General features: G+C 56.1%; 10 protein-coding genes across 10 annotated transcripts; 6 read left to right on the top strand and 4 right to left on the bottom strand.

Moving 5' to 3' along the window:
• Positions 1-448: 448 nt before the first annotated feature.
• BAUCODRAFT_49080 (uncharacterized protein) lies at positions 449-1,381 on the top strand (the record flags this gene model as incomplete). Its single annotated transcript, XM_007674219.1, has 1 exon — positions 449-1,381. A coding segment is annotated over one exon (933 nt), but the record flags the coding sequence as incomplete, so codon positions are not given.
• A 448-nt stretch (positions 1,382-1,829) lies between these two features.
• On the top strand, positions 1,830-4,794 carry BAUCODRAFT_203034 (uncharacterized protein). The gene is made up of 4 exons (XM_007674218.1): positions 1,830-1,915; positions 1,986-2,380; positions 2,449-3,496; positions 3,551-4,794. The coding sequence occupies exons 2-4, from the start codon at positions 2,266-2,268 to the stop codon at positions 4,398-4,400; spliced, it is 2,013 nt and encodes a 670-aa protein (XP_007672408.1). The 5' UTR covers positions 1,830-1,915; positions 1,986-2,265; the 3' UTR covers positions 4,401-4,794.
• Positions 4,795-5,326: 532 nt separating this feature from the next.
• Positions 5,327-9,674, bottom strand: BAUCODRAFT_144773 (uncharacterized protein; the record flags this gene model as incomplete). Its single annotated transcript, XM_007674217.1, has 2 exons — positions 5,327-9,453; positions 9,560-9,674. 2 exons carry the CDS (start codon positions 9,672-9,674, stop codon positions 5,327-5,329), a joined length of 4,242 nt encoding a protein of 1,413 aa, XP_007672407.1.
• Positions 9,675-10,403: 729 nt separating this feature from the next.
• BAUCODRAFT_29663 (uncharacterized protein) lies at positions 10,404-11,996 on the bottom strand. Its single transcript, XM_007674216.1, has 3 exons — positions 11,359-11,996; positions 10,835-11,303; positions 10,404-10,777 (listed from the first exon to the last, which is right to left on the bottom strand). Exons 1-3 carry the CDS (start codon positions 11,538-11,540, stop codon positions 10,571-10,573), a joined length of 858 nt encoding a protein of 285 aa, XP_007672406.1. The 5' UTR covers positions 11,541-11,996; the 3' UTR covers positions 10,404-10,570.
• Positions 11,997-12,274: 278 nt separating this feature from the next.
• Positions 12,275-14,462, top strand: BAUCODRAFT_153547 (uncharacterized protein; the record flags this gene model as incomplete). Its single annotated transcript, XM_007674215.1, has 2 exons — positions 12,275-13,270; positions 13,339-14,462. 2 exons carry the CDS (start codon positions 12,275-12,277, stop codon positions 14,047-14,049), a joined length of 1,707 nt encoding a protein of 568 aa, XP_007672405.1. The 3' UTR covers positions 14,050-14,462.
• A 115-nt stretch (positions 14,463-14,577) lies between these two features.
• BAUCODRAFT_21148 (uncharacterized protein) lies at positions 14,578-15,383 on the top strand (the record flags this gene model as incomplete). Its single annotated transcript, XM_007674214.1, has 3 exons — positions 14,578-14,624; positions 14,662-14,680; positions 14,706-15,383. The coding sequence occupies 3 exons, from the start codon at positions 14,578-14,580 to the stop codon at positions 15,381-15,383; spliced, it is 744 nt and encodes a 247-aa protein (XP_007672404.1).
• A 326-nt stretch (positions 15,384-15,709) lies between these two features.
• Positions 15,710-16,021, top strand: BAUCODRAFT_118927 (uncharacterized protein; the record flags this gene model as incomplete). The annotated part of the gene is made up of 1 exon (XM_007674213.1): positions 15,710-16,021. The coding sequence occupies one exon, from the start codon at positions 15,710-15,712 to the stop codon at positions 16,019-16,021; it is 312 nt and encodes a 103-aa protein (XP_007672403.1).
• Positions 16,022-17,544: 1,523 nt separating this feature from the next.
• BAUCODRAFT_144769 (uncharacterized protein) lies at positions 17,545-17,940 on the bottom strand (the record flags this gene model as incomplete). The annotated part of the gene is made up of 1 exon (XM_007674212.1): positions 17,545-17,940. The coding sequence occupies one exon, from the start codon at positions 17,938-17,940 to the stop codon at positions 17,545-17,547; it is 396 nt and encodes a 131-aa protein (XP_007672402.1).
• A 260-nt stretch (positions 17,941-18,200) lies between these two features.
• On the top strand, positions 18,201-19,736 carry BAUCODRAFT_60799 (uncharacterized protein; the record flags this gene model as incomplete). Its single annotated transcript, XM_007674211.1, has 1 exon — positions 18,201-19,736. The coding sequence occupies one exon, from the start codon at positions 18,201-18,203 to the stop codon at positions 19,734-19,736; it is 1,536 nt and encodes a 511-aa protein (XP_007672401.1).
• A 12-nt stretch (positions 19,737-19,748) lies between these two features.
• BAUCODRAFT_153543 (uncharacterized protein) lies at positions 19,749-22,710 on the bottom strand. Its single transcript, XM_007674210.1, has 2 exons — positions 20,742-22,710; positions 19,749-20,677 (listed from the first exon to the last, which is right to left on the bottom strand). Exons 1-2 carry the CDS (start codon positions 22,500-22,502, stop codon positions 20,075-20,077), a joined length of 2,364 nt encoding a protein of 787 aa, XP_007672400.1. The 5' UTR covers positions 22,503-22,710; the 3' UTR covers positions 19,749-20,074.
• Between the last annotated feature and the right edge of the window lie 98 nt (positions 22,711-22,808).

Below are 22,808 nucleotides of genomic sequence, written 5' to 3'. Positions count from 1 at the left end.
TGCATGAATGAGCCTTCGTCAAGCGGCGATGGAAGTAAGACCGTGCGGTGGAGGGAGCTGCAGTCGGCTGCAGTGGGTCTCTACCGGACGAAAACAAGAGCGCAAGCCTGAGGCACGCCTAACCATAGCCCGTGAGAAGTGGGGTCATCCAGTATTTGCGGCTCATGTGATGCATGGTCCAAGCTCCCGTTCTATACACGTTGTGCCAGATCAGCTCCTGCAGCGCTCACATAAGCTTCTGACCGCGATAGCAATAGCGGCGCGGCCTTCCGGCCGCAAGTAATACAGTTGCCTTGCATACGCCGGAGCGTTCGGAATGCCGACAACGATGGAACGTATCTGGGAATTTATGACCTATTGCGACGGGTACCTGCAAGGCCGACTGTATACCCTGCCAAAGTCCCCTGCGGCATTGTATGGCTTCCTGGTCTCCAAGGCCACGAGGCTGCTGCCTCTGCTGTCGTTCCTGGCGCTACCATGGTTCGGTGGGCCGTCGACGGCCGTCAGTGTGTTGATCTTCTATTTGACCTGGAGTGGGCTCGTTGCCAGTCACGATCCATTGACGTTGGAAATAGGTGGCACGCTGCTGGTCCGGTTGCTCTGCTACGTCTTGCCCGCTCTTGCCTTCTTAGCCTTCGACTGCTTTACGCCGGGCGTGAGCCGCAAGATCAAGGCACGTGGCAGACGACAACTACCTCTTCGGCAAGTTGGTCCCAATGGGCTTGCCAAAGTCGTCACGGTTTCTGTGGGTAACGTACTGTTGTCAGTGACCCTTCAAGGTGCCCTAGAGCTGTTAACAACCCATTCTCTGCATTTGCGCAGTCTCCTCAGAGTGACAGCTCTTGTACCGTTGCCGTGGTCGCTGTTGAAGGATGTCGCAACAGGATTGATCATTCGAGGCTTCCTTCGGTATGGCATCCATCGGTACTTCCTGCATACCCTCGACACACCGCTCAAGTCATGGCATTCACAATGGCAACACAGCGTTGAGCTGCCATTCAGTCTTGTCGCTTCATACGATCATCCCGTCAACTACCTCGTATCCGAATGGATGCCGGCTTTTCTGCCAGCTTATTTATTCCGCTTCCACATCCTGGCCTGGCATGCTCTCCTGGCGATCGCTAGCATCGAAGAGCTCTTCGTGTACTCTGGGTACGTAATCTTGCCCTCTGCAATATTGCTTCCAGGCATGGCTCGTCGCAACGAAGCACACTTCGAGTCCGCACGTTCAAACAAATTGGTTGGCAACTTCGGGCATCTTGGCTTGATAGACTTCATGTTCGGCACAGCGTGCGAGGATGAGAATGACGTGGTTGATGATCTCCAAGACGAAGCAGAGAGGCATCGCTTGCAACAGCGGGCTGGAGCCGCATCAGTGGGTGTGGTGCAGAGCGTAGCCGACAACAAATCCGCCTCAGCCCAGCATGTAGACGCTCAAGGTGATCTTGACCGTAACACGTAGGCTGGCACACTAACGGGCGGGAACGCTACTGCAGATGCTACCCGGGAAGGTGCCGGTGATGCAGAAGATAACCCAGATGCGGCGGCTGACGAACCTGCTGACGAGGACGCCCCGCAACAGCAAATGCAACGGAAGAGTTCGAGACGGAAGGCTCGTAGAGCTTGAGGCTGGAGCCGGCAACGCACACAGGATACCTCATATGTGGTTGCTCCTTAATTATCTGTTAGGCTCTACATGTGATATCCAAGGATGGTCATGTATCAGTCCTACTTGGTGGCTCTTTGACCAGTTCAGGCATCGGTTCCGTGGTCGCTGTCACTAACAGGCTTCCGCAGCCGGCCTCCTTCAAACCTAAGGGTCGGTATAGCTTCAGCCGGCATCCCGAGACGCTCCAGTGGGTGTATGCTTCGAAGATTGACAGAGCTTACCGTCAGGCTTTCCACCCACAAGCATGTAAGTCGACTGAACGGAGCCCGTTGGTACTGCAGTAGTGGACGTAACGCTTACATTTCCGTTGCGGCAGATGCTCACGCTTGTCCGTTCAACCAACCTATATGATAGTCTCCTGGCACCCATTATCTAGACAGATGTTGCGACATCCGTCGCCTCCTCCCAGCAATGAAAATATGCTCGCGATGCCATCGTCATGCATTCATGCGAATAACATTAAAGGTTTTGAAGGTGTTCGGCAATAAAATACACGGCAGGCGCGGCCTACCGCCTCCGCTACTTCCCTTTCCGCAGTAGCAAACACCTCACCTCTTGCCACACAATGACACGTATCCTTCCTGACTCGCCGCACAATGGAGGGCTACGAGCGCCGCAATGCACTGACGTGGGATCTACACTACGCAGAGAGACCTGAGCAGCCGCAATCGGGAGGCTGGAAGCTTGTTGACGTTGGTCGCAAGCGTGGCGGTAAGTGTGCTCAGCCCCTGCAACCTATACTTCGCCACTGCGACAGCTGATAACAGTGTTGTGCCTAGCCCCATGTAAACAAGTGCCACTAAAGCTAACGCATGAATCGGACAATGGGGCTCAAGCGGAGTGGCGGGATCGAAAGCGCCCAGTCGATGAGGTTCGTATACCTGATGAGCTCGCGCTACAAAGGAAACCTTACTATGAAGAAGTCGCAAAGCGTTACTGCACTTTCATCTTCTCTCAACACCACCGCAGCACTAGTGGTACAAAGACTCTGGGCATATGGGGCGAGAAGAATGCCGTTAGCGCTACCAAGAAGGAGATTTTCGACTGGATTGAAGAGTCAGGCTTCGGTAATCGCAAGTCTGCCTCTGGTCTCAAATTTCCTAAAGTCGTCTCTTTAACACCAGTTCTTCGCGAGCGCGAAGAAAGGCGGTGGGAGAAAAGAGTGACCATGGAGAAGTTCCGCCAGCACCCGCCTCCTGACAAGGTGTTTGGCGCCATTGGCTCTTTTCACTGGCCCGTCCCAGAATACAAGCCCGCCGACGTACTGGGAACCCAGTTTGAGGCACTGGATCCTGTTCGCATGGACTGCTCCTGTCACGTCGTGTACCACCCAGAGAGAAGCATCTTCCGCGTACTGGGAAAGGCATCAGACGTCAAAGAGGGTCTGCTACGCATACGAAAAGCTTGTTTCCAAATTGCAGCATGGCAAGTCATGCCAATCCGCCTCACGCTGCTTTACTGGCCGAATCCTGGGAAGCTACCGCTGTTCGTCTACCTGGAGGAATATAAGACGCCGTTGGCCACTACGAACGACATCTCAAAAGGTCCAATTGTCCGCAGATCGCCGCGTGCAGAAGGACACGATAAGAACCCAAAGCCTGCCGACAAAGCAATGAGACAGACTGAAGCAAGCAGCGCGACTGTTCGCACTGCCATCCTCAAAACACTTGGCAAGCTACACTACTTCCGGGGCCATCTACAGATGCGCGTCAGGCTCGGTAGGTTCCTTGCGACTCAGTATCGGGAACTCAAGGACACGGTATGGGACCTGGACGAATACGAGGACATGACCCAGGAGTCTCAATTCATAGGTGAAGTGACTCAAGAGTACGTGCATCAAGACAACCTTTGAACGTCGGCATCACTGATGTATATACCCAGGGTGGGGGATGTGAACACGGAAAGCGCGCTCTTCGATACCATTCTGAACAGTGACGGCTTCCTTACGCCGTCTGAGGCGATCTTGACCAATCTCAAGGATGTCCGACCCACGTATACTGCCGTCTTCCATTTTGCCGACCACGGCGGCGACATCCGCCTTACCGTCGATTGGCAGCAGACGCTCGATACGACCAGAGCCCATGTTGAATTCGACATGACTTCCAAGAAGTGGGTGCGGCTGGACAGAGATACCGGCATGCTCAAACCACTGCTGGACGCGAGTCTCACCGACCTCAGTACAAGTCTAGCTTGGCAATTAGACGTGTCGGCCTCTACACAAGTCGTTGACGAATGCAATCTGCCTGAGCAGCTTGTCAGCTTCGCTAAGAACTTGCGAATCGAACCGAAAGCAGTGCGCCACCAAGACGATGCGGTGTTGTTCGTGCGCCGCAACCCTTACGCCAAGCTCAAGTCCTTCCGCCAGCAAATTGGGTACCAGTACGCCATTTGTGACTCCGACTACACGCTGGAAGTGTGTCGCTACCAAGATCAGACATTTGCGCCCCATGAGCCACCTGTCAATGAAAAGATGCCGCCAACGATATACGAGCCACGCTGGTCTCTCAATGTGTTCCGCAAGGAATGGGACACGAGTTTCGCCAAGAACGAGCGCCTTCCGATCGGGCAGGGTGTCGACTGGTCGGACGATGTGACTTTCTGGTTCCCGTCGGACATCGGACCTGGTGCACCACCAGTCGACGAGCACAACCCATACCAAGGCTGGGATCAACTTATGGATAAGCTCATGCGGATTCACGGCATCGTAGCGGAGCTCATGCAGGAGGTCTAGGCTGGGCACTTGGAAGAGGGGTCGGAGTGTTGAAGGTGATTATCACATTCATCATCCACATCGTAGACCTCAGCAAATGTCTCGTGCTGACGGGCTTGCCTTTGTCGGTGCATCGTACGTATGGGGCAAGCCAATTGCTCATCGCTTTTTCCGTCGGGGCTGAGCCTGCAATGGCTCACATGTTGTGAATACGGCACTTGGTGTACCTTCTGCGCTACACTCATAGAGCCCAGCTACACCTCAACATGGTGCCGGCCTGTCAATAGCCGATGTATCGTAGACATAAGGCTGGATGAAGTGAGGTTGTCATAGAAGCGATCTACGTTCTCCGAGACATGTTTGCGCCAGTGCCACAATCGTCTGACAGAGATAAGCTAAGCTGTTCTCGCTACCACAGAAGACTTAGACAGAAGCGCTTGAATAACAGACAAACACGAAGATTGATGATACTAAACAATGAGGCCGCATTCTCTCTTTCCTGCCTCTGCCTTCTCATGAGATATCGTACGCATACGGTACTGTGTAGACATGTACTCTGCCAATGTAGGACCGCCAAGTACATATCTTCGGAAGCCTGCTCGCCCCTACTGCTTACTTCGCCAGCAACGGGCGGGTGAACGGGTAAGTGCGCAGCGTATTGATGAGCTGTCAATGCCATTCTATCGCTCCCACACGACCGATGTAGTTCGTTGATTGTGGCGGCTGGGAGTTTGCTGCTGCGAGCTGTCATGATCTGGGGTCTAGGAATGGATGTCGATCAATCCGCAGACTCCGGCACAGACAACGCTCACGGTCGGGCTGCTAATGCGAAGTGACCGCAAGCTAGCGTATCCGGTGTTCGTTGTTCAGCTCAAAGAGCATAAGGATTCAGCGACCGAATTGTCAAGCACCTGCAAACCCGCGTCAGCACATTCACCACCAAGCCATCAAGAAGAAGCGGCGACGAAGACGTACGGCGGACTCTTCCCCAGATCCGTACTCAACAGCACCGGCACCCTCGTCATCTCCTTGACATCCTGAATACACTGCCCACCCTCCTCCCGCAGACTAAACAAGCCCAAATACTTCTCCTTGTTGCTCATCTTACTCTCCGACGCACCACCGGCACCGGCAGCCATGTTACTCAGCACCTTCGAATCGGACTTACTCCTTTGTGGCGTCAACCCATTCCTTGCTGGACTCGGAGGACCGGACTGAGTCGCACGGTCGCCGTTGAGCGCGACTCCGGAGTTGTAGTGGTCGCGCTCGGAGTAGCCTTCATCAATCTCGCCCTCCTCCTCTTCCTCGTCGTCGAAGAGGGCGTCGACATCCTGCGTGTCGATGGATCCAGTATTCATATCCTTCCTCGCCGTCTCCGCGATCGTAGAACTGGTGGTTTTGTGTGCTCTTGCGGCGCCAGTGTGCTGCTGCTGCTGCTGCTGGTGCCGCTGCGGCGTCGTACGATCACGGCCCGTAGCAGCAGCCGGCCGCTCATCCTCCGGCACAAACGCACTACTCGGCACGCCCTTCTCCCAGTACAGCTCCAACAACCGCTTATTCTTGTCAAACTCCGCCTTCTTCAGCGGCAGTTGATCGCAATGGACGCGCTTCTCGAACCCATACTCTGGGATCAACACATCGAACGCGGACTCGTACACGCAGACCACGATGCCGACGGAGATGAGGTCGCCGCCTTGCTGATCGGCTTTACGAGCCATGGCGCGGCACGACTCGATATGCACGCTTTGCTCTTGCGCCGCGCGGGCGGAGTCCTTCTTCGTGTTGCACGTCTCGGCTGTCTTCGCCAGACTTTCTAGATCTTCCGTGAACATCTCCGGATTGTTGGAAAGCACGGCTTCAAGCTGGCGGTGCACGACAATGTCGGCGTAGCGGCGCGAAGGGTTGGTGAAATGGGTGTATAGCGGCAGGTTTAGCGCGTAGTGGCTCAAGAACTCATCCGGAATCTTGGCCGGAACGAAGTATTTCGCGCGCAACATTGACTTGATGACGAGCGTCTCCATGCCCTTGCGAATGTCGGCGTCTTCAATGCGGAAGAGACTGTTCTGCAGCGCGGCGGAGCTGGAAATGTCGATCTCAATGCCGATATTCGACATTCGCTCCGCGAAAGTCTGGAGGCGGCGTGGGTTCGGGTTCGCTTGTCTACGCAGGAGAGCCCGGTCCGGCATCGCCGCGAAGATGCGCTCAGCCACCATGGCATTCGTTTTGTGGCTCAGCTCCTCAATCATCTCATGACTGGGGCTCGAATCGAAGATATTCTGCTCGACTGGCACATTCTCGTCGTCGAGCTGATAGAAAAGCCGCAGTGGCTGAACGTCCACCACGTCCGCTCCTCCAAACCGAGCTTGGCGGAACTTCTGCGTGATGCCGTACAGCATGAGGATCTGCTGCTTCCGCGCCTCGTCGATGGAAGAAGAAGAAGGCTTGCCGTTGATAACCGCATCGACCTCCTCGTACGCCAGTTTGCCATCGCTCCGGATCACGCCTTTGCCGATCCACGTCTGCTCGTCCACAACGCGGCCAGTAGCCGCATTGACCTTAAAGACGACGGAAACGGTATACCTCTCCTCTCCCGGGCTGAGACAGCATATCTCCTGCGAAAGCTTCGGCGGCAGCATATTGACGCTCCTATTCATCAAGTACACGCCTGTGCCACGCTTCTTCGCCTCGCGGTCGACCAGCGAGTTAGCCTTCACAAAATGCGCCATGTCCGCGACATGGATGCCGATCTCCACCATCCCGTCTCCCAAGTCCTTAAGATGTAACGCGTCATCTAGCTCTTTGCTGCCGTTCGGATCGATCGTGAACGTCTTATCGTCACGGAAGTCACGACGGCCGGCCAGTGCGGCCTCGCCATCCGCGGCAACAGACCATTCTTCGTATCCGACACTCTTGGCCACCGCTTCGGAGAAGTCGTCAGGTCCGAAATTATTGTCACGCAGGAGAGCGTCGGTCTCCACCCTAAGGTCACCGGCATCACCCAGCTGCTCTACCAATGTACCGAATGGGTGCAAACTGGTGATCGGCCAGCGCTTGATGCACGCCACGAAGATCTTGTTCGCGTAGTCCTGATGGCGCTCCACGAAGTCCTTAGGCGCCTGCTCGGTTGGGATGGCGATAAGCGGGACACGTTTGTCCGTCGGCTTGAACCACACGATCTTAGGCCGCTCGTTCTGGCGTTCGGGCCGACTAAAGTTACCACCCTCCCGCTCGCGTCGCTCGGCTTCTTGCTTCTCCTTCGTGGCTTGACTGCTGGGACGCAGCAGACCAAGCGTACCCGAGAACATCTGGCCCGGGACACGCTCAATGACGGCGACGACATGGCCGGCGTACAACGGCTTTTGTTCGTCGTTGATCTCGTCTTCTTCCATCAGTAGCAAGCTCTGCCCTTCAACTTCCACATCATCATTCTTCTTCTGCGTAGGGCGCTGCTTCAAGCTTCCACGCCTGCGGAGCCCACTGTCTTGTGCGGAGCTCTCCGGTGCCGTTGTAGCATCGTTGACCGCCGTGATGCTGCCACTACGCTGATCCGTGACATCCTTGCGCTTCTTCTTCTCTTCCTTCTCGCGCTTCTGTCCCCAGACCTCATCGACGTCAAGAAGCTCAACGGCGACAAGATCGCCTTCAAGTGCCCGATTACGATCTTTGCTGCCGCAGATGAAGATGTCCGCATCGAGATCGGTAGTCGTGACGTAAGCGTCACTCCGATTCTTCTTGTTCACACGCAGAATGCCAGCAACGAGCTGACCATCAGCCAGGAGAGCCGGCAGAGTCGCCTGCGGCAGGTATGGAGTGAACAGTGTCTTGCGCTGCTGCTGCTGCTGATTGCTAAATGTTGGCCCATTGTGCTGGCCAGTCAGCTGAGCAACATTCGCGACCGGAATGCCTGCTTGTTGATAGGCCTGCAGCTGTGCAAGCTGAAGAGCATTGAGCTGTTGTCCAGCAAAGATGTTGGGCTGCTGAACCAGCACTTGGCCCTGTGGCAGCTGCACGAGCTGAGGCTGAGGCTGGTACTGGAAGCCTCCAAGCCCGCCCATTGACTGCGCTTGCAACGAGCCACGCTGGCGGTGACCGGGCTGGAACGGCTGGGCCGTGGTATGTTGATTCATCTGAAAGTTACCCATGTTCTGATGCTGCGGCTCGCTTGCAGTAGGCGTCTGAGTGAAGTTGTTATTGTTGTTCTGTTGGCGCCAGTTACCTTCGAAGTTGCGAGAAGCGGTCCGTCCATGACCTTGGCTGCCGCGGCGTTCAAGGTCGGTGTTCGCGCCGGCGTTGTTGGTCGCTTGAGGTGGCGGGAACTGGAAGCCCGCAGGTCCGCCACGACTGCTCTGAGCCATGCCACGACCGTTGCCGATTGCCATGCTCTGACTTCTGCCATGTCCGCGCCCGCCCACCCCGCCTCGAGAGGCAGTATTCTGCGGCGCCTGCACGGAATCAGTCTGCACTTGACCAGGGCTCACCGATCTGTTACTCGTGGAAGGCGAAGCACCGCCGGCACCCGGGATTGGAAATTGAAAGCCACTAGTCTTCCGCTTCGCCTCGGCCAGCTCAGCCGCCTTCTTTGCTTCTGGCAGCGCCAGCGAGTGTCGTCTTGCATGACCTGCACCACCGCCTGCGGCACCGCCAGCCCGTCCGCCACCGCGGGGTGCATTGTTCTCGCTCCTGCCTTGGCCAGGAAAGCCGAAGTCACTCGGAAACCCTGAACCAGAAGCTCCACTGGAGGGCGCAGGAGGCGGACCCATAGTGCCCACAGTACCCATGCCCATATTAGGCAGAGCGGACTGATTGCGGCGATGTGCGGAGGCACCTGCCATACCACTAGTCATGGGGATGCCAAGGTGCTGCGGTTGTCCCATGGGCTGTTGCTGGAACTGGAAAGCACTGGTCGGGGACATGCTTAAGTTCTGCATTTGTCCCTGCAGTTGCTGGAACTGCGTGGGTAGTTGCTGCTGTTGTGGTATCATACCCATATTGACATATTGCTGGTGTGTAGCGGCGATCTGCTGCTGTTGCTGTTGTAGCATCTCAATTTGCTGCGCAAGGGCGAGTTGTTCCACTGCAAGTACTGGATGTCAGCATAGATGATACGCAAGCACGTGACAGCGTACCACGTGTTTAAACAGGACTGCGATGTGTTGACGATCACTGGGTAGGGCACGTACTCATCAAAGGCGTCATTTCGGACGGGCTGCGCCGGTGGGCGATGTGCAGGCGACGACCCCCCGGGCCTTGCTGGCCCTGACCCTGCTGTGTCGGATCAAGACGGTTGGGGTCCATCTTTGCTGGTGTCTGCTGACGTAATTCTAAAGTACAATGAGCTGTAGTCGTAGCTCGTGAGTGCTGTGCGTTGCCGGCTCGTGTGTCGACCCTCGTGTCGGAGTCAGGGTAAAGGTGCTAATGTGGCGATGCTTGATATTGTCGAAGTCTCAAGGGTAGTGCGTCTCGTGGTAACTGGGAGGGTCTGCTGCGAACAAGATCGTGCTTTTTCCTTTCTCGAGAGCAGAATGGGTTATACTGCTTTGGCGAGTGTTTGCGTTGATGCGGTGGTCTGCGGGTTTGTTGTGAGGCAGGTAATGATTGAACTTTGGCTGCTGGGTAGTGATGGATGCGGCAGGCTCTATCGATGCTTGAAGAAGCAAGCGTGTGCGGGCTTTCCGCGGTGGACGAGGCTTGACTGCCTCAACGGATGTCAAGGGAGGGAACGAAGGAAGTGAGGGTGTGCGATGGAGTCGATGAAGACTGCCGTTCGCTATGAGATTGGGGGGTTGTGTGTAGAGGAAAGAGTGGTGGAAGAGGTGTGTGAGAGATACGACGTAACCTCCGATGAAGCGGGTGTGGGCAGATAGGGTTTGTGGAGAAAAGCTGTGATCCTTGGTTCCGCGCCGGTTGGCTGCACCGCTCCCTGTTGGGTTGGAGCATGCATGGACTTCTGCCTATGCAATCATTGCGACAATGTACATTAGTCCACAAGAGAGCAGAGTAAAATGCAGTATATGCGATTTTATACTGCTATTGAATGTCGCTTTACGTCGCGAATGTGCGCACGTGTCCAGCCACATGGAGAGCCCAAGTAGCCTTGGCTCACGTCATAACTCCCCTGCTCGCGCCAAGTGCCTCGAGGTAAAGATTGACCGAAGGACGTTCGTGCTTCGCCGACTGCTAAGTCACTGATACTACGAGCCACCTTGCTGGTGCGAGGACGAACCACCTTGACTTCCCGTCCCCTGAGCAATCTGGGCCAGCTCCTGACCTCCCTGCTCTGCCGCCCCAGTTTGATCGTTCGTTGGTACGCTTTGGCTCGCAAAGGCCAAGAAGACGGCCTCGTAGTGGTCATCACCACCTTGGTAATGGAAGATGATGGCGCCGTCTTCGCCGACAGCCTATGATCAACGAGTCAGCGATGCACTTTACAATGGAGGAGGGTCTAAAGCACTTACGTTAGCATACTCCGGCGACGAACCCTGGTTCATGTGGACGTCGTCAATACCCTGACCATAGTCGGCACCAAAGATGTACACCTTCGCCTTGGCCTGGATCGCATCGTCGAGGATCGGCTTCAGCTGGTCCAGAATGTCGTTATTTGGTCCGGACTTATTGTTCGGCAGAACACGTCCGGCACTCAAGGTCAGCAACGCAGGCTTCGTGCGAAGGAAGTCAAGACTCAAGCCCGAACCAGGCTCAGACGCTGTGATTTTGTGGACACCGTCCTGGAGGCTCGTCAGGCCCTTGGTGATGGGATGGTGCCATTGGCGGTGCAGCCAGTAAACGAGATCTGGATCGGCGTCGGTTGAAGCGACGTTGATGTTGGCCTCGTGGTCTTTGCTGCCGTCGGAGAACTTGAGGTTGATGTGCGGCGAGCGGTCTTGTTGGAGGGTTTGTGCTACGTAGCTGATGGGCGTGCCTTTCCTGTATAAAGTAAGTAACGACAGCAGTTATGGGCCGGAATTCTGAGGTGAACTACCAGACACTGTAGTTCTCGATCCCCTTGGCCTTGGTACGACCGCCGTAGTGCTTCTTGTGGCTGCTCTGCTGGTGACCGTCTTGCTGATGACTCTCTTGGTGACCATGCTGTTGTTGACCCATCTGCTCATGCTCGTTCTCATACTCACCGCTATGGTGATGAGCGCTCTGATGGTGAGGCATTCTGTGTCTGTGAAGGCTGTGTTTTCTCGCTCGCAGATTGAGTGAAGAAGCCACGATGACAAAGCTTGGTTTGAGAGGACCTTTGTACTGTATGCAAGCAGACAGCTGCCTCATTCTTTCTCAACAGCACGTCACCCTCATTGCTCAGCCCACCTAGCTCGCAAACGCAAGCAAGCTGTTGAAGAGCTCTCATCATGCTGCAGGGCAGGGCTGGAACAGCTGACGCACGATGTGGAGTGAGCATGGTAGCACAGGGACGGATTAGGGCTATGGTTTCGCGTCTCATAAGCAGGCGTGATCAGGCACAAGTCGCTGATTGGCTGTATATCTTGGCGCATATGGACGTGGATCCGAGCATAAAGCCTTGCTTGGACGCCGAATCCTCTTCTTGCTTGAGGCAGCGGTGTTGATCATGATGCTCCACGACACAGAGGTCACTGTTACACTTTGAAGTGGGATTCAGAGGACGAAGAGTTGACGATGGTTGAAGCCAAGCTCGCGAAGCATTCCGGCAGAGAGACTAAAGGTTCGGCTCGTCGGAAGTGGCTTGGTATGCGCAACCATTCCGTGCGGCTGGTGGAGGTGGACCCTGCTCGCTGCTGTGCCTTCCGCATACGGACGAAGGTCACGATTTCGAACTCGGCGGTGCTGTGTTTCACTTGTTCCCCCCAACACTATCTCGACGATATCGTCACCTCCAGCGGTGAATCTTGGACGTAACCGGTACCATTCCGATGAGCTCCCCTTTCCGGCCGTCAGACTCGACGAGGTCAACACCGAGATCTAGTCCGTCTCGACAACGCCTCAGCGAGTCTCGCAATGGCCGCCTGAACGGTTTCCACCGTCCCGGCAGGGACAGTTTGCTGGCTGATAGTCCGTCTCGCCAACTCTGGGAAGAGTTCAGCCGGGTCGTTGTCGATGACAACCGCAATTTCGCGCGTGCACTTGACGCGCAGACAGCGGAGCAAGAGCGACTACACCGACAAGCTCTAGACGCATCATTAGCGCAGCATGAAGCGGTTCGGCAATCTGCCGAGCGAGCACGCGTGCGCGTGGAATACGAGATCAAGCGCGAGCAGGAACGACGGGCGGAGCTTGAGCGACAGGCGATCGAGGAGCAGGAGTTGAAGCTTGCCGAAGAAAGGGCGCAACGCGAAAGGAAGCGATTGGAGGATGCTAAGCGCCGGGAAGATCAGCGGCGAGAAGCGGAGTCGCTGAAGCAGCAGCAGGAGGAGCATGAGCGGCAGACAGCGTCGCAGAGGGAGCAGGAAGAGGCCGAGAGGGCGGAGAGGGCGCAGAAGGCGGCACGCGACAAAGAAGCCGCGGATTGGAAGGTGCAAAGTGAAGATGCAGAGAGGCGGCGAAGGCAGTCGCAACAACAGCAACCTCCGCCTCAACCGCAACCTTCATCTCAGCCTGCGGCAGCGCAGATACAACAGCCGAATGGTACCGCAGCGTCACCAGCACCTCCGACAAATGGCATCCTCCCTCAGCCCACGGCAACTACCACATCTGCGTCAAATAATCAAAGCCTAACTAGCACCCTCCAATCGCGCAAAGCCGTCCACCAACGCTATATCGGACTCTGGAAACATCTGAAAGACTTCCGAAATTGGACTGAAACCGAGTGCAAGAAAACAGGCTTCAAGCAGCTCGGGGAGATGAAACGGACTATTCGCACCCAACTCGGCATGATCAACAAACTGGACAAAGCTGCTAACAGGACATATGTATGTGCCTAACCTGCCTGACTCAGAGAACCACGCCGCTCGTTCTTCACGCTAACAATGGTGATCAGCTCGCAAAGATAGAAGCCATCCTCAAGCAAGCCTCCGCTTTGAATACTCCAAGCGTGGACGTGGCACCTTTTCTCATTTCCACTAATGCACAAGAAGCAGCGGTGCCATCCCGCCAATATCCTGCGATTCTACTTTACCTCCTCAACCAACTCGCCAAATCAGGCCTCAAACAGCTCGTCTCCGAGAACGGCACCGACACCGCCTCCGCGGACCCGATCGGCATCCTTCTAGTCCAGATCTTCGCTCGACCCGAGTATCAATGGCAGGGGCATAGCTTGATTGACATCCTCTGGGCCAAGTACCACGTCCTCTGTCCGCAACTGTTCGGAGTACCCGCCCGAGAAGCAGCGGCAGAAGAGTACTGGTGGCGCTGCACAGGTCTTGCCGCGGGCTTCTCAGCTCTCACGCTCCGCGACTTCAGCCGCTCAAAGAACGCCAACCCGGCCCCGAATCGGCTGTGGTGGGAGGCGGTGGCAAGGATTGTGAACTTACCCGCTGAGGAGGTGCAGGCGACGCATTTTGTGCTGCTTAAGGCGCTGGTCGAGGAATTCGTGCCCAGGATCATTGGTATCTTTGGCGGAGCGGGGAAGGCTTTGTTGAGGAAAGCGGTGGTTGAGTTTCCAGCTAAAGGGAACAAGAAATCGGCGGGCGTGGTGGCGTTGCAGAGTATGCAGATGACGCTGCAGCAGAAGTACGGGCTTACGCTTTAGGAGGGCGTGGGCAGTTCGAGCTCCGCTGGGCATGGTTTTGCGTTTGCTGGGGCGGCGAAGCGAGGTTTGGCTGGCATGGAGTCGAGATTCCCGGAAAGGGGTGTGAACTTGAATCCGCTTCGGCGCACTATTCCTACTGGACCGGCTGTGGGCCAGACGTACCGGACGCCAGGAAGCTTGCAATGGCGCGCTGGCAATGGAGGAATGGCAGTAAAAGGCACAGGATTGCCTGGCGGCTGGTAGCGGTAGGATGCACTCGGCTGGTGAGGCTAACGGTGACTTCATGGTTGTGCACAACCTTCACATTCGACCATGTTGCGGGACAGTACTGGCCGTCCGACTCAGCAAGCGGACGCTGCTTTGTAGATGCGGGCGTTCTGAATTAACGTTGCTTCACCACTTCGCATAGCAAGCGCGCCGAAAAATTGTAAAACACTCTTCGCACAACAAATGCCAAGCTACCGGGAACTTTTCTCGTACCGCTTTGTAACATCTTCGACTAGGTGACCCTCATAACGCCCCTGAGCCATGGCTACTACCCAGGAGGGTAGCGATCCAGAGCCTATCGTGTCTCCGTAAGTCAGATACCACTCCTGAAATCTACTTCTTCAGTGCAGCTGATTCACTACTTGTAGCTATGATTGCGATGTAATCAGTTCATTGTCGGTCCCTGCAAAACAGTCTCCGCCGTCCACGAAAGAATCATAGATGCTCACTCGCCGGTCCTCGCAGCGGCCGCCAAGGAGAGCTGGCGCGGGTTCGACAGCAATGAGGTAGAACTACCGGACGATGATGAGAAGACTTTCAGCGACTATGTAAGCTGGCTGTACACAAGCACACTTTACGGCTTTCACTGGTCCAACGCCAATGCCTATGATCGACTGTTCAAGCTTTATGTCCTGGCCGACAAACTCTTGGACTCCGAATGTAAGGATCGCACTATCGAGACCATTCTGGGAGTCATATGGGATCAACATATTGGAGACTTTGGAAAGTGCCTTTTCCCCAGTGTCTCGGAAGTCCACTTCGCATATAACAACACGACGACGGACTCGCCACTCCGGCAAATCATTGTGGAACTGCATGTTTATGAAGCCAAGTCCAGGATGACAGGGTTTCTTACCCTCCGGACTTCGTGCAGGACCTGGTGCATCAATTCTACGCCAAGCGCGAGTTGTCCGAGGACGGGCGTCAGGAACGCAAAGACTTCTTCGCCAAAGGCAAGGCTTTTAGCTGGTCAGAGTGCACCATGTAACGGCCAGTCAAAGAAAGAGAGGACGCTGTTGGGCGGTATCCAGTCAATGAAGAGGAGCAAAGCCACACAGGCTTGTTAGCGGAAAGCAGAACCTACGGAGGTGCCCACTACCTATCTTAGACAAGACTCTTCGAGGCGGAACAGAGTCTTTGCCATGCCGGCTTGCTGTTTCATGGAGTGACTGGGTGGTATCGAGCGCAATGCAAGTCAGACTATACGACATCAAAGTGGAATGGATCAAGTCGTTTGACGCTATGCAAACGACCTAGACTTAGCGTCTTTCGTATTGTCTTTCCCACTTTCACACCCCTTATACACCTTCCACATTGCCTGTATATACGGCTTCCGCAAGATCTGGGCAATCTGATACTTCCGCCGGTGTGTGCCGCCCGTACCAGGTTCAAGATGCCGCCGCCGACTCCACTACCACAACAATTTCCACAGCTTGCGGGGCGACAAGCTCTTTCATCTGCGCCGGTTCTACAACAACCAACACGGTCCCATGAGAACGACAATCTAGCGGTGGGCGACAGGGAGGTAGAATGTCGACTCGCAGAAGACATCGAGGCCCACGCCGGTAAATGCGGCCTCGAGCAAACAATGATCAAGAAGTGGCTGGACGGAGATCGGAAGGCGAACGAAGTATGTCGTAGCCAGGACGAGATTATGCAGGCTACGAAGCGCAAGATCAAGCGTGGGCAACCACAAGTCGTCTAATGAAGTGCTGATCGAGATCAAGCTAAAATTGCACGAGCTCCGCTTGCGTCTGGGAGTGCTTCTTCCAGCTTGGCTGTTCACCCCTGAGCAGAGCGGCCACTACTTGATCAGCTTTTGGAGCACGCCACAGAATGTCTCTATCAGCTCGCCAGACAGTACGCTGCGAGTCATGAAAGCACCAAAACGTCCTTGCTCAGTTCCACGTTCGTCTCCTATGTCCTTCAGGCTCAACTCCGTCGTCCCACTCGCGGCGACGCTAATGGCCAACCTGAGCGGAGAATGGTACGTCCTGTGCTTCGACGGCTGCTCGCTCACGGTCAGTCATGCGGTCGGGCCACCAATGTCTGGAAACCAGATTGACTGTCTCTAAGCCTGACACTGAGGATATCTGAATACCGTTGCGACAGGCTAAAATGCGGTATATATCTGGACCCGAGCACCAGGAGTAGAGCTAACACAGACCCGACAAAAGTTGAGGACAAGGGATGACGTCGGGTATTGCACCAGCACGACTCTCGTGGAGGTCAAGAGCGGGATTAACAACTTCAGGAGGAGGGTAAAGTCGAGCCATTCCATCTAACGCCGAGAGTCTGCATTTAGAGTGCTATGCGACGACACCCACTCCTTAGCCGGGATTCGACAGGCCCGCATGCAGCCTGCGCGTTAACGAAACGAGCATTATTGATCGAACCGGCAGAGTGCGAGCAAGAAGGCAGCCGTCAAGAGCGAGCTTGACCGACGGATAGCCCTGCTGTCAGTCTCGGAAGATGTGATGGTGATAGCCGATGGGTTGTCAGATGGCACGATGACGGGTACTAGGAGCCCAGGTGAGAACTCGGGCTTAACTGTCTTTCCCTCGCCAGGCATGCATGGATGGGCATGCATTCCGTGGCGGATAGAGCGCATGAAGATCCTCGCGTAAGAATTCCCTCTTCCAGTGCTGTTCTGTTGAGGTGCGATATTAGGGTGAATGCCCGGTAAGTGTCGGGGCTCCAGCCAGCAGATGTTTGCCTTGTGATGTGTTCTGTCGCTCAACACCAATTATCAAGTCTGCCACAGTCTTAGTCCCTCTCAATCCACATTCATGACCACCTAGATGCCAAGCGTGTCTTCGAGAGACCGTCCGGACTACATCTGTAACCAGTACCGGCGACGGCACTGGCATCCTCAACCTTGCCACCATGGCCGAGTCGCAAATCCCACCAGTAATGTCGCAATAGGATTGCACAGGTGAAAGCGACAGCGACAGCGACAGATCCTTTATATAACTCGGTCGCTTGTTAGAAGAGCGACGCATAGGCGGCCTGCCTAAACCGACCCAAAAGCACAGCGGAATCATGCGGCCGCTTCTCCAATGGCTTAAATACCTGTTAAGGGCATCGAGGCCGTCCACCTTGCAAAGGAGAAGAGGATCAACCGTCGTTGAGGGTAGGATGAACAGGCCAGTAGCGGGGTCGAACTCGCCACGCAAAGTATAGCGGTGATGGCAGTCATGGCGTAGAACTGTGCTGAGAATCGACTCTTCACCCTTCTCCATTCCCAGCCTTAATGGAAGGCCCTCTTTCCCTCGCACTCAACGTCCGCACGACAACCTCCTTCGGGACACTCTGCTCTCTCTGCTCAAAGCCCATAAGCTGCCCCATTAGACCTCCGGGCTTCGGAACGGGGCATTCTCGCTTCGGCCTCTCTTGGCTCATCAATGGAACCTCATCTGCTGCCTCGTTTCCGTCATCATCTTTCGATACCCGTCTCCGTCTTCGCTTGACAGTTCCGTCAGGCATCTCAATGGTGTCGGCATATTGTCGCCGGTCTACAGGACAGGGGAGGAGATGGGGAAGGGCTACGACGAGGAAGGAGATGGCGAGGGTGGTGGTGAAGAGAGTGCCCGTTGTGCGCGAGCGGGGGTGCAGGTAGTGCATCGTATGTAGGCGCACCGTCGATGCTGAAGGCTGAGGTACCGTCCCTACGAGTGTCGTTTGCTGCATTCACTTGACTCGAACGATTGAATGTTGCGGAGAACCTCCGAGGGCGGTGAAGCGATGAAATTCTGCCGGCATGACTCGTGCCCGCATGTCAATCCGTGTGTCGATGGATGTGCAACTTACTCACATTCTCACTGCTCCACCACTCCAACGGCCAGTCGCGCGTTTCCGCGGACATCTCGCAAGCAACACCCACTATGGCTGATTTAGCCACCATCCCCCCAACCGATCCGGCATCCATCTCAATCCCACCAGAAGTCACGGCGCAAGCATCACAAGCGGTCCGCCGCTCAGCGAAGCGCACGCGAGAAGTCTTCGCCGCAGACTTCGCGCAACCCTCAGCCCTACATAAATCACTGCAACCCGAGGTCGCGCCCTCCGACCCATCACCCTACGACCGCGCACAGAAAGCGAGCGTCGCAGCACGAATACGGAACGAATATGCCTCCGTACGAGAACTCCCTGCAGCGCTCGCAGCCAAGCAAGCAAATGCGCAGACATCCCTCACAGCACGACGAAAGAAGCCGCGAGCAGAAGACCAAGCAAGCGATCCGCAAATGGCGAAAATGATCGAGGAGGCAGGCGCGCAGCAACCTTCGTCCTTATCACAGCCCAACGGCACCAGCACAGCCTTAGTCCGAATACCGGGCACAACCAACTCCACGCTCCCGCCCAACGCCAATGGGCCGACTCCTCAGCGCAATACATCCTCCACAAGCTTAGTCCGACGCGACACTGTCCGCCAACCCAAGCCCACCTGGCACGCCCCCTGGAAACTCTTCCGCGTAATCTCCGGCCACCTGGGCTGGGTACGCGCCCTCGCCGTCGAACCGGGGAACACCTGGTTCGCCTCTGGCGCCGGAGACCGGACAATCAAAATCTGGGACTTGGCCACCGGCACGCTCAAACTAACCCTAACCGGCCACATCTCCACCGTACGCGGACTGGCAGTGAGTCCGCGACATCCCTACCTCTTCAGCTGCGCAGAGGATAAGATGGTGAAGTGTTGGGATTTGGAAACGAACAAAGTGATCCGACATTACCACGGACATTTGTCGGGAGTCTATACGCTTGCTCTCCACCCCACCCTTGACGTCCTATGCACAGGCGGTCGCGACGGCGTCGTCCGAGTCTGGGACATGCGTACACGAAGTAACATCCACGTCCTCTCCGGCCACAAAGCAACAGTCTCATCCATAGCCACCCAAGCCACCGACCCGCAAGTCATGTCCTCCTCTCTAGACAGTACAATCCGACTCTACGACCTAGCAGCCGGAAAGACAATGTCCGTACTCACGCACCACAAAAAGGGCGTTCGTTCCCTAGTAACCCATCCAACGGAGTACACCTTCGCCTCGGCCTCGCCGGGACAGATAAAACAATGGCTCTGCCCCAAAGGCGACTTCATGCAGAACTTCACCGGCCACAACTCCGTCATCAACAGCTTAGCCGTGAACGAAGAAGACGTCCTCTTCTCCGGCGGCGACAACGGGTCTGTAGCGTTCTGGGACTGGAAGACGGGACATCGCTTCCAGTACGAAGACTCGCTCGCTCAGCCTGGCTCTCTTGACGCGGAAGCCGGCATTATGAGTAGTACCTTTGATAAGAGTGGACTGAGGTTGATGACGGGGGAGGCGGACAAGACGATCAAAGTGTGGAAGCAGGATGAGGATGCTACGCCGGAAAGCCATCCGCTGCAGTGGGCGCCGACGATGGGACGGCAGAAGTTCTAAAGGGGGTGGGTGGGGGGGTGTTGCATGCGATGCTGTGCTTAGCGTTTAGCGGGTTTGCGATGCAGTTGCGAAGATGTATTCTTGCGTTGCAGTGCTAGTGCGGCGTTTCTGTTTGGGATTGAACTCCTGTCCGCACCGCTACTCGGCACATTGGTCCAAGTCTGTACAATACACACGTCTACCACCCGTCAAGAACCAGCAGCCATAACCTCAATAATCTAAACCCACAGCAAATGCTTAATCCCCTTATCGCCGCGCTAAACAAACAATCACAACGTATGCCCCCTCCCCAACACTCTTCCCCCCACTGTCAGCCTTGACGAAGCAGGCAGGCATCCCTAACGGACCGCCGCCGTCGCCGTCTGCTGCTCACTTCCACCTCCAACCCTTCCCCCGCCCAACCGCTGTCCATACCCCACACTCAAAAAACTCCCCACCCCCTTCGCCCCCGGATAATTCCCGCCACTGCCCCCATGCCCCTCGGCATGCAACCTGCGCTCGCGATACTTGCGTCCATTAATGATATTCTGCAACCGCTTCCGCTCCCTCGGTTCAGTGATTTTGGTCCAATCCAGGTCCTCCCCCGGCTCGGCGTAATTGACGATATCCGCCATGGTGGAGGCGGAGATTTGGCCTTGGCCGCCGGAGGCGCCGGTGTAGAGGTGGGACGAGGGGTTAATGTCTGGTACTATTGCTGCGGATGATGCGGATGGGTGGTGGGAGAGGCGGGGGGCTGATGGAGGCGGAGGGGTTGCGGTGTGGGAGGGGAAGGAGGAGAGGTCGGAGTGCAGGTGAGTGAGTTGTCGGCTGCTGGCGGCGGCGGGGGTGGGGAGGGCGGCTTCGCGGGTCCCTTGGTTTTTCTCGGTGGCGAAGAGGTTGCGGTTCCATGGGGGCAGACGGCGGGAGCGTTCGTAGAGGAGGCCGCAGTTGTTGCAGAGTGTCTAGAATCAAATTAGCCAGACTGGCTTTCACAAATGCACCCGCACCTGCTATGCGTTGACGTACCCTCGCTCCATTCGGCCCATCTCTCACCCCCCAAACAGCCTGGCCCCAAATCTGACAATGACTACACCGCCAATACTGCCTCTCCCCCTCCGTAAGCTGCCCGGACGTCCCTCCAAACCCCGCTACCTCCGGAGTATCGCGTCCGACTGGCGACAAACTCCGGAACCGCCGCTTCTTCTTCGACCGCTCACCACGACCCATCCGCTCATCCTCGCCCGCACCACTATTCGCCTGCTGCTGCGAGCCCAGCCCGCCGGCGAAGTAATCATTGACCCCGCTACTCTGCGTCTGGAGCGTGTAGTTAGTCGTAAACCGCGCCGTCTCTCTTCTCGCTCTTCGTAGCTGCCTCTCGCGATCGCCTTCCCGTTTCTCAATCTCCTCCTTACTAAGCACCTCAATCTTCGGCTCCCAATCGAGTCCTAAACTGTCTTCGTCAAAGCGCCAACCGGCTCCTACGCCATGCGCGGGTTCCGCAGTGCCATGAACAGCGCAGGCTTCGTTGTCGATGGTGCCCCAGCCGTCGACACCGCTGCCGACTACTCCTGCTAAGCTTCCGCCGTTGTCGATCATGTCTTTCTTCAGGCGAAGGCTGGCTTCGTAGATGGCGTGGGCCATGCTTGGTACCCATTCGCCGGATAGGCCGAGATCGGCGCAGGTTTGTTTAGCAAAGATTTCTGGGAAGCCAGGGGGGTGGAGTAGTGACCATTCGAACTTGTCTGTGAAGAGCTGGTTTTGCATGTTGATGGAGATCGTAAGCACACAACGATGTGTGTCTGGTGGACTCAACACGGATGAGGACGACTGCTCTCGTGGTAAAGCTTCAGCCCGTACAGCTAGCGCCGGTGTAGCGGCACCGTTTACCCTAGGTGTGGATATGCCTGACATACCGACACCGTTCGCTTGAGGTGGTTGAAGTAAGCCTCCATTCGGCGTCTCTACCTGGGCGGGCTCTGCTGAATCAGGCCGGGAAATAAACGGTTGAGCAGACGGTGTTGGCGCGTTCGTCGTCGGTGGCGCAGGGTTGACAAAGCTAGGCTGGAAGAGCGGATGTAGCGCCGTCGCCGCATGCTCTTCCAGCTGCTGTCGTATGGAATTGGCAATCTCGATGATCATGGCTTGCTTCCTCTGCACCGGAAAGTCAAGCTCGTCCACGAAAGTCTTGGCGAACTGATCCGGCGTCATTAGCGCTTCGTGCAGATTCCACAAGAAACTGTCCGTCAGACGAAACTGTGGCGTAGGTTCGGGTGCCTTGTATGCTGGCAAGTTCTCGTCTATACCAAAGTCCTTCGCATTGTGGGGGGTGGGCAGCGCAGCTTCTGGCCGGAAAGGTGCGATATCCAGGTCAATACGGATAGGTACAAGCGTAGTGGGCAGCGCAGACTGGGTGTGCATCTGCCGCTCCGTCAAAGCCCGCTTCGGCTTGCCCATCCACTCCCGCCATATGCCCTGCACATCCACCGGCGCATGCGTCTCCTTGCCCAATTCTTTCTGCCCGGCCTTCTCCGCATGGCCTTCCGCTTCGCGCCTCGGTTGCGTGCGTAGACCAAGAGGTCGTCGCGGGTTGTCGGAGTCTTCAATGCTGTCATCCTCGAACTCTTCCGCGTAATTGATCGCCGTCGTCCCACGCTTCGTCGTTCTCACGGGTGGGAGCACGTTTTGCGGTTGAACCGGTGTAAGCAGCGAGTTGCCATATGTGCGGATGCGTGGGGCGAAGCTGCTCACGAAGCTCTGTGGTGCGTTGACACGAGTCAGGTTGGCCATCTTGTCGCCAGTTTCCTGCTCAGACTATGTCGAGGTGTCGCTCAGGGAAGGGATGTGACGACAGGGTCAAACATGTTGGCCGATATTGGTACCAGTATCGTCGCAAAAGTCTGGCGATCACGATGGACAGTGTTTCGAGGGGCGGTGGTGGATGTAGAGCGGGCTGAGAAGCGTTACAGGCGTAGATGGGGGGCAGCTTGTTCGCGCGTCGTGGGAAGACGTGGAGTTCGCGCCTCGTGAGCTCGAACTTTTGATGGGCGCACGGGCCCATGCTTGTGCCTTAGGCATAAACAAACAACAGTACAT

Source organism: Baudoinia panamericana (genome assembly GCF_000338955.1).
Source record: "Baudoinia panamericana UAMH 10762 unplaced genomic scaffold BAUCOscaffold_1, whole genome shotgun sequence".
In the NCBI taxonomy this organism is placed as follows: Eukaryota; Fungi; Ascomycota; class Dothideomycetes; order Mycosphaerellales; family Teratosphaeriaceae; genus Baudoinia; species Baudoinia panamericana.
The sequence above is the reverse complement of the archived record's forward strand: the minus strand, read 5'-3'. Positions and strand labels throughout refer to the sequence as shown.